General features: G+C 38.4%; 1 protein-coding gene across 7 annotated transcripts in view; it reads left to right on the forward strand.

Annotated features, from left to right (window-relative positions):
* The window catches only part of gli3 (GLI family zinc finger 3), a 322,788-nt gene extending 316,720 nt beyond the window's left edge, over positions 1–6,068 (forward strand). For all 7 annotated transcript variants that reach the window (XM_026201156.1, XM_026201154.1, XM_026201153.1 and 4 more), the window contains 2 exons: positions 573–966; positions 2,272–6,068. In XM_026201156.1, the coding sequence (XP_026056941.1) occupies positions 573–966; positions 2,272–4,544 (2,667 nt within the window). In that variant the 3' untranslated portion in view covers positions 4,545–6,068. The remainder of the gene's footprint in view (positions 1–572; positions 967–2,271) is intronic.
* The last annotated feature ends 3,394 nt before the right edge of the window (positions 6,069–9,462 follow it).

The raw sequence follows: 9,462 nt of genomic DNA on the forward strand, positions 1-9,462 counted from the left end.
CAACGTGAAACGCTTTAAGTGTAAGTGTCAATGCATTTTAGAAAAGTAGAGACATTTAAATCACCATTTTTGCTACCATTTTAACATTTACACTATAACTAATATGGTTTCATTTTAATTTTGCAACTTATACAGCATTAAAATATGTTTTTAATTGAAATATTAAAACTAGTGTAGGAAATGGCAAATGTAAATGATATAATTGAATTTTCATTTTCATTTTGCACTAAATGTTGCAAATATATACGGGAAAAGGTCAATTTACATAAAGAAATACATTGTAATTTTACATATTGCATTGTCATTTTGCATATAACATTTCAAAATGAATTTTGCTACCCCACTTCCATATTCCAGGTGTAGGGTTGCAGACCTCAGTTCTATTAGGTGTTATTACATGCCTGAATATGAGAAATTTTATCAACATGGTATTTCACTCTTTTCGTTGCATTCATCCATTTCACTTGTAAAATGAGCCAGAAGATCAGGATTTTATTTATTTATTTTTATTTATTTATTGATAAATTAAATACAATATAAAATATATGGTCTCTCTTTTCTTCCTCTCTTAGACGTCTCAGCCAAGCACTGGCGGTCAGTCTTCATGCAGCAGTGACCAGTCCATCGGCGGCCCCCATATCGGCCGTGGAGTCCAGCTTACTGTGAACAGCATTGGGCTTGCAGGGGAGGAGGCAGTGACTGAGGAAAATGAAGAGAAGGAGGAGGAAGGAGAGGGAGAGGAGGAGGAACTTACCCCCATTATGGACTCTACAGTATCTACTGGAACAACCACGGTGGCAACACTAGCTTTGCAGACTCGTCGAAGTGTAGGACGGCCCCTACGCTGGATGGAGCATGTTAAGATGGAGAGGTTAAGGCAGGTGAATGGAGCTGTGCCTAAGCTAGGACATATGTCCCCAACACTGCCCACTAAAGGCCAGACCCTGCCTGCCCTCACAGGAAAGGGTAAGTCTGAGGGTGTACATACACATAGGCAATCTGAATCATACCCAAGCACATTTGGCCCCCAAAAAGTCCAGTTCATTTACCTAGTGTTCCCTGGCCCACTTTAAGAGGTGGGCGCTAACAATGCCAAGACACAAGATATCAATTATACAGCTTTTCCATTTATCAAACACCTCTTAAAGTTGCAGTAGGTAACTTTTGTAAAAATATATTTTTTACATATTTGTTAAACCTGTCATTATGTACTGACAGTAGAATATGAGACAGATAATCCGTGAAAAAATCAAGCTCCTCTGGCTCCTCCCAGTGGTCCTATTGCCATTTGCAGAAATTAATCTGCTCCCGGTAAGAAACAACCAATCAGAGCTGCGGTCCGTAACTTTGTTTGTGTTCAAAATGTAGAAAAATTTATATAATAAGCGAGTACACCATGAATCCATTTTCCAAACTGTGTTTTTAGCTTGTCCTGAATCACTAAGGTGCACCTATAATAAGTGTTTATATTCGGACTATTTTAGATTGCTTCGGGGGTACCGCGGCGGAGTAACCCAGTACCTTTGTGATTCTTCATAGACATAAACAGAGAGAAGTAGTTCCGGCTACGATGTTCTTCCGCAAGACGCAAGCAGTTCTGTTTATTAACCGCTAGAGCGTCAAAAGTTACCTACCGCAACTTTAATAAATCTATCAGCAAAGATTTTTTAAACAACATATTATGCATGTGAGGGGACCGTTTGTCACCACACCCCAAATGACTCAAAATAATAAGACACAGAGTTAACATTACTTATGTATTCTCTTCTGCTGAGTGAGAGTGCTGTTCTCCAAAACAGTTGCTTCATAAAGACATGCTCAGGCCCGGAACATTAAAGTGCAATATGAATGCAGCAGGGGAGTGGGCAGAGGGTAAAATCATGTTTTGGCATGGTACAATATTTCTGTGCCTAGTGCAAGTACATCCTTACTTTCAGAGCTTTCGCAGTATACTGAAATTTACACATTTAAAAGGTTAGGTCACCCAAAAATGAAAATTAAGTCATCATTTAATCAACTTTAGTTTATTTAAATGCTGTGTAGATTCCTTTTTCTGACCATAAAATGAGAAATCAGGACAATTTTGAAAAAAAATCATGATTAATAAAAGATAAAACAAAATACAATCCATGTACTTTATTTCTTGATTTTCCATTTTTCATTTACAGTTTCATTTCTGGATTAACTTTCCCATTAATGTCTAATTATGACTATAATTACATCGTAATAATAACATTAACCTCATCTAATAAGAGTATTTCTCATTATTAGGTTCATGCCTTGGTAGGAGTAGTTCTGTGGGGGTTCCCCAGCCTCCTCCACGTATTGAGCCATCCAACACAGAGCTGACAGTGTTCAATTTGCTACCTGAGCGGCGGGACAGCAGTGGCAGCAACACCAGCTCGGCCTACCTGAGCAGTAGTCGTCGATCCTCTGGCATCTCCCCCTGCTTCTCCAGCCGCCGTTCTAGCCAGGCCTCGCAGTCTGAGCACAACCATCATCGTCATATTCACAATCTCAGTGCCACTGACTCTTATGACCCTATCTCTACTGATGCCTCACGACGCTCCAGTGAAGATAGCCAGAGTGGAGGTGTAGGAAGTTCAGGTGGAATGGTGTACAGTGGAAGTGAAGGTATTGGAGGAAGTGGTATGGGGACAAGAGGTGTTCTCAACCTCACTCCAGCTCAACACTTTTACCTGAAGGCCAAGTATGCCGCTGCTACAGGTGGGCCTCCTCCCACACCCTTGCCAAACATGGAGCACATGAGCCTAAAGGCTCGTCTGGCTTTGATGGAAGATAAACAGAACTTGAGCCAACTTACACTACCACCACTGGTCAGGCCACGTCGCTGTAGTGATGGTATGCACAACTTACATGGCAGTGAAGCAGTGTATCGACGTAGGGGATTGTATCCTGTAGAAGGTACAGGGAATAGTGATAGAAGAGCCAGTGACCCTGTGCACGCAAGGGATACTAGTGCTTTTGGTTTGCCACAGTTACAGCGTTTCAGCAGTTTAAACAACATGAATTCATTACCCCATATTGCTGGTAATCATTATTTAGATGGAGAAAATAACAATCTGCGCTTCCAGAACTACATCTTTCAGAGAAGTCTACTCTCGCCTTGCCCTCCCAGCATAATGGAGCAATCGGCACTTGAGGACTTGGCAATGAACCAAGATGGTCTTCTGTTACATGTTGATGAAGACATTCTGCCAGATGACTTGGTGCAGTATCTTCATTCCCAAGGTCAAGAATCTGATCACAACCAAGACAACCAAAGCAGTGATTCCAGTCCTCATAGATCCAGTTTTGATCAGGTTACTGTAGATGTCCAGAACTTCCTCAACCCACAACAGCAACAGGAGGAGACAGAAGGTGAAAACACTAGTAAAGATATAATGCCTATCCAGTGGAATGAAGTGACCTCTGGTAGTGCTGATGTTTCTCCTCCCAGGCAGCAGTCTCAGTGCAGAAAATGGTCAGACCAGAGTGGCATAGTGAGCAATGCCTTTGGTCATATTGGAAACATGGTTGTGCAGCCACAACTGCATACAGAGTTCATGGATCAACACTCAACTCTTTGTAGAGATGGTGTTGAACACATGGCAGGTATGAACTACAGATGCATACATCCAGAGCAGCGTCAACAAATTGCAAAGCCATCCCAACAAATGCCAAGGAACAATTTAGGCATTAAGAATGAGTCTTCTTTAAACTCCAAACTTGAATCAAGGCCCAACAACTTTGGTCGACCAGACTTCTCTCATATCTCTCTGGGCCCCTTCCTTCCTAGCTGTACCCAGCAGACAACTATATCCCAAAATAGCTTCAAGCAAAACCTTTTGTTGCAAAGACCAACTAACTGCAGCTTGTCTCCAGCAACACTACTGCCGAACCAGGCCCAACATCCTATGACTCACCCATCTGTCAATAGTGACCATACAGGCTTATATCACACACAACTCTACTTCATTCAACAAGTTAACAATGGTCATAATGCACATTCATGCCATCAGCAAAGCTTGAGGAATGGAAATGGAACCAACTGCTCTCATCCAAATCAGGTTTCAGGACTTAAGCTTGAGGTAGATTACCTTCAAACCAACACTTCCTCTTGTATCCAGCAACAAAAGCCTGTGTTTATTGCTGAGTCCTTTGACACATCAGAGTCCAAAACTTCGTCTTCTCGTGATACAGGACAGTCATGTTTAATGGAGTCCTTGACAGCTGAGACAGAAACACCTTCTGAGAACCTTCTGTCCCCTGGCGTTGATAAAGTGACCAGTACAGTAGAAGAAAGCCTAGGTGTCTTAGATAATGTTGGTTTAGATATTTGTTCCATCCTTGAGGATGGTTATGAGCAGGGTAGTGTGGTTTCTGACATAATCAGTCCTGTTTTTTTCCAGGGTCTGTATAGAACGTCCTCTCAGCAGACTACTCCATTTCATCCAGGCACTAACAACATGGCTATTGGTGACATGAGCTCCCTCCTCACCACCCTCGCAGAAGAGAGCAAATTTCTGGCTATTATGCAGTAATCTGTGCAGCCCCCCTCCAAAAAATTGTTACACTATTATAGATAAGACAAATTTGACAGACTTTTGTATGTAATGTAAAGATGTGGGATGAGAAAGAAAGTTATTGCTTTACATTTATTAAAATAGTTTATTAGGTGATGTTGACAAAGAGTTAGTACACAATCTTAAATCTGTCTTATCTTCCTAGAGTCAGTGACCAATAAATCCATTCCATTTCTGGAATGGAGGCTATTTTAAAAGCCCTTCTTTCATATAGTTATGTGATGATGACAGATAGAGACACTGATCTTCTTTTCATCACATTGAATCAGTATTCTCTGTGTTGTTGTTGATATATTTTTGTTTTGTTGTACATTGTAGCTACAAGTGCATGATCATTATCGTATGAAGTGTACACCGTGTTAACTAAACTGAGTAGGTTAACTAATTGTATTATGTATCTTTGTTGTTGAGTGAATTGCATACTACAAAAATGGTGTATAAATATGCACAACTGTCATCAGGTCAAGACAGAGTGGAATATCACGCTTAACAGACCCAAGTGTCATATTTTGATTATTCCGTCTTTTAAGTGTCTTATATCAGAGATGTTACAGTGATTATAATATAAGTCTTACCTAATTTTGTTGACCAATTTTTCCCAACCTGTCAGTTGTTTAGGGACCAGTTGTGTAAGGTTATGTGAAAAGTGTAGCGCAAAATGCTAGAGCTGTTCACTTAATATCTTGAGTATGTTGACTGTATCCTTGTAAATAAATGTTAATATTTTTCTTCATTTTTTTTTATATTGCAAAAATTTAAATTTTGCATTGTTTTGACCATATTGTTAATGACTGGTGTTACTGTTAAGCAATGCATTACATGACAAAAAAAAGGCATTGTGGTCATTTTAGTCAATCTCAGTATGTTGCTTATTGCACAAGGTTTTTTTTATATTTTTGGCAAAAATGTGTTTAAACCAATGGTATCAATTAATGTTTAAATTGATATAAATATACCAGTTATTGTATTTGTTATCTTAATTACAACAGTCAGTTTTGTGCTGTTTTTGTCACAGCAGTGCAGTGAATCTGTACTGAGATCTCATTTATGCCATGGCTTTTTAGATTAACCTGTCTTTGCTTATCCATTAAAAAAATTCTACCTTCCTTGTGCCTGAATAAGGAAATTTATAAAAACCTAGACACAACAAGCACCACTACAGGAGCTAAGAGACTTTTAGTAGTTTTAAAAATATCCTGCAGTTTCTGTCTACATATGTATAGTTTTTAAAAGGTGTACTCTCGTAATTAGGTTCTGTTTGTTTTTGTATAGTTATCTAAACATTTTTTGTAGTTGTGTATCAGCATCTTTGTTTTGTTTTGAACACAGAAGTGGTATGACCTATTCCTCTTAAAAAGGACTAGAGGCTTTTAGCCTAAGGTATGTGCCTTATTAATGCTTGTTCATTGAGACACTGCCATTTTCTTCTTCTTCTTTTTCTTGTGTTTCTTTTTTTAAGGAATTAAAGAGAAAAAAAATGTGTATGGTTATAATCCTGTGACTTCACGTTACATGGAACTCTACATTCTTTTGACTGGGCATTGAGGAATGTGATGTGTAAACAATGTTAGTTGCTTTGTTGTTGTTTTTAATAGTCATTACATTTGTTTTAATGCCTGTGAATACACATTCATTCTGTAGACTGTAGTTAATAGTTTAGGTGGCATCAGGGGCCAGAATTAGTATAAATACCCTACTCTATTAAAGGGGTCGTATGATGCGATTTCATAGAGTGTTACAAGGTGTTCGTGAATATATAAGATCCCTTAAGTTGCAAATACTAAAGTCTCAAACACAAAGAGATATTCTTTAAAAAAAAAAATGTAGACTCGTCCACTGCCTCCTAAAATGGCTCATTTAAACACTAGGGTGACCACCCTTAAAGCAGCTTAAAGCCCAATTCATGCTTCCCACAAATTGAGACTGTGTCATGCATAATCAATGCTTGCTCAAAAAAAGTTGGTGGCTCTATATCCTCGTGCTCCAGGCACCCAAACGAACATTACTTGACAGCACGCTACTGTTGCCACACCCAGCCCAGTTGAACTGCTGACTAGGTTGTTATCAACGTTTTCGTTGTTGTCATGACAGCGCACGTACATGCATATCAGACACACTGGGAAGAAACTTTTAGATGCACGCTTTCCAATTCGGAAAATGGAGAAAGTGAAGCACCGCCATCATCAATTAAAAAAGAGAAAGTGTGTCCTGTTTCAAACTTTTTTTTTTCATGCGCCTGCATTTACTAACAAGCAAGTTCACCATCCTTCCTCCCCCTTCTCGTTCAGTTTTTTTTTTAACTGTTCCTGTGGTGTTGAGCAACTACAATTCATTTTAATCCTATAATTTTATATTATAATTTATTTAAAGTGAATAAATTGTAATGAAAAATAAATAAAATAGCTAAAGTAAATCGTAAGTGGAAGTGCATCTGTCAATTCTGTCATGAGCATACATCAGCAATTACACATGTTTAGGGGAATAGGGCATTATTAATATACCATGTAAGGTGGTATGTGCTAGAAATGGGTAAACCTTAAGTGAGTCTGCCTGTGGGGTGGGGGCACCACCGCGCAAGGCAGTGTCCCACATTGTCCCTCAGAAACATACCCCTTGTCCCCCCTTGGGCTTATTAGCAGGTGGTCACCCTATTAAACACTGACGCCATGATGTGGAGACGCTGTTTCATTGTGAATGCGAAATTATTTTTTGCCTTCCAAAAGAGAACACAACTAGAAATCAGTTCAACCCATATATTAAGATGTGTGCTGCTCATTTCATGGTTTCCTGATCATGGTGCACTGTTTCCTGATCCTGGGAAAGATTTCTGCGATCACAATTGAAGACATGGTTTTATGTTTATGTGGCGCGATGCAACGCAACGCGTAAAAGGGAAGTTTAAGTTATTAAAATCTGTAATTATGTCCCCACTGGATGCAACAAATGGCTCGTTTGTAATGGGTATTATTGTTTTTGTCTTGTTGCGCCGATGTTCTGACCAGGACATGCATCACAGTATGGTAAGGGGCATAACATTTCTGTCGCATGCCAATCACAATGCATGGGATAGCTGGCCAATCAGAGCACACCTTGCTTTTCAAACCGATGAGCTTTGAAAAAACAACACGTTTCAGAAAGGCGGGGCATAGAGAAGAAACAATAATGTACAGCATGTGGAAAATAATGTTTTTTTTTTTTTTTTTTTTTTTTTTTTAACCTTATACCACATTTAATTACACCAAATACACAAAATAATGTTATTTTTAGCAACATCATATGACCCCTTTAAGCAGGAATCTGTGTGCCCTGTCTTACATTCAAACAGGTGATTAAAATAGAATCTTAGACTGGGAACAAAGACTGTATGCTCTTTTTATAACAGATTAAAACAAACTTTTGTATGGTTTTAATAAAAAAAAAAAAAGTTAATAAGTAAATAAATGCAATAGTTGTCTTTGCTGTTGAAAATTAGCTTTTGATGTACTGTATAAGAAGAGGAAGTTACAGCAAAATACAATCTCAGTAGGATATACTAAACAGTGCTTTAATGCTACATATACAATCATTTTATCTGTGCAAAATTTAATCTGGCGGTTTATAATACAATACTATTTTCTATGCTCTGAGCTCTGAGTTAATGCTTAAGATCAGTTCTAACATATTAATTTGCTGTGCAATATATAAGCTATATGATTCTGGAGAGACTAATACCTAAGAAAATTTATGAAACATTCTTATTTAAATACATCACAAGGAAACACAATCTTGGACTGATACAGAGGAAATGTAAAATCATGTTGCGATATTTTGAATAGTTTAACTGCATTTTTTTTTTTACCACTGGTAAATAAATCGAGCACAGCATTAGTTTAGTCAGGCCACAGAGGCAAGGCTGTGAACAGCTGATGCGGTCAGCTGTCAAATCGCTCCAATCATCACCTCTCTCCTATTAGACACGGGACATATATACGTGGTACTATTGCTCAGTAAGTATGCTAAATGGCTCGCAAGGCTCAAAACTGCTCACGAGAGCCATTAATCAGATGGCGAATCCATCTCCACAGGAAGCGTTAAATCAGGTTTTGGCAGGATTCCCATAGAGTATCTCACCAGATTTCAGTCGTGAACTTAAGCGAATTCGCCGTGTTGTTTGTCAAGCAAAGGACAGAGTTGATATGAGCGAGCTTGTTAGAGTGTACTAATACGACCTAATCACAACTTTACACGAGATCTGCTCCCTGCTGGAAGAAGCTATATATTCAACAAAATGAAAGCATCCACGAACAACTGGAAAATTCAACTTTAATTAATCTCTGGAGGTCTTCACGAAGCTAAGCAAAGTTATTTAATTTTTACTGCCTAGTGCTATTTGGCGAACATCAGTGCTTAATTTTTAAATTGCGAGGTGCCGGAACAAAGCGGGGTAATGGATCCGCAGTGTTGGACAGTAACGGAGTAGCTTTACTTCGTTACTGTACTTAATTACAAATGTACGTTACTGTGCATTTTTCAAGTATCTGTACTTTACTGGAGTAGTTTTATTTTGAGTAACTTTTACTTTTACTTCGCTACATTCCAAAGCATAAGATCGTACTTTTAACTTCACTACATTTCAGAATGAGCTTTATTGCCAGGTATGTTCCCACATACGAGGAATTTGTTTTCGTGACAGAAGCTCCGCAGTGCAACATAATGACAGTGACAGAACAAAAAACACAAAATGGAATAAAAAATATACAAATAGGTAGGTAAGGAATGACAATATACAAATTGACAATGTATGGCAGGTATATAACAATGAGCATTATATGTACAGCTATATTATATGCAAAAAATTTAAGTGTACGCTAAGTATGTGTATAAATAAGTGTATGTA

The sequence above is a fragment of the Carassius auratus genome, chromosome 24, assembly GCF_003368295.1.
Source record: "Carassius auratus strain Wakin chromosome 24, ASM336829v1, whole genome shotgun sequence".
Lineage (NCBI taxonomy): Eukaryota > Metazoa > Chordata > Actinopteri > Cypriniformes > Cyprinidae > Carassius > Carassius auratus.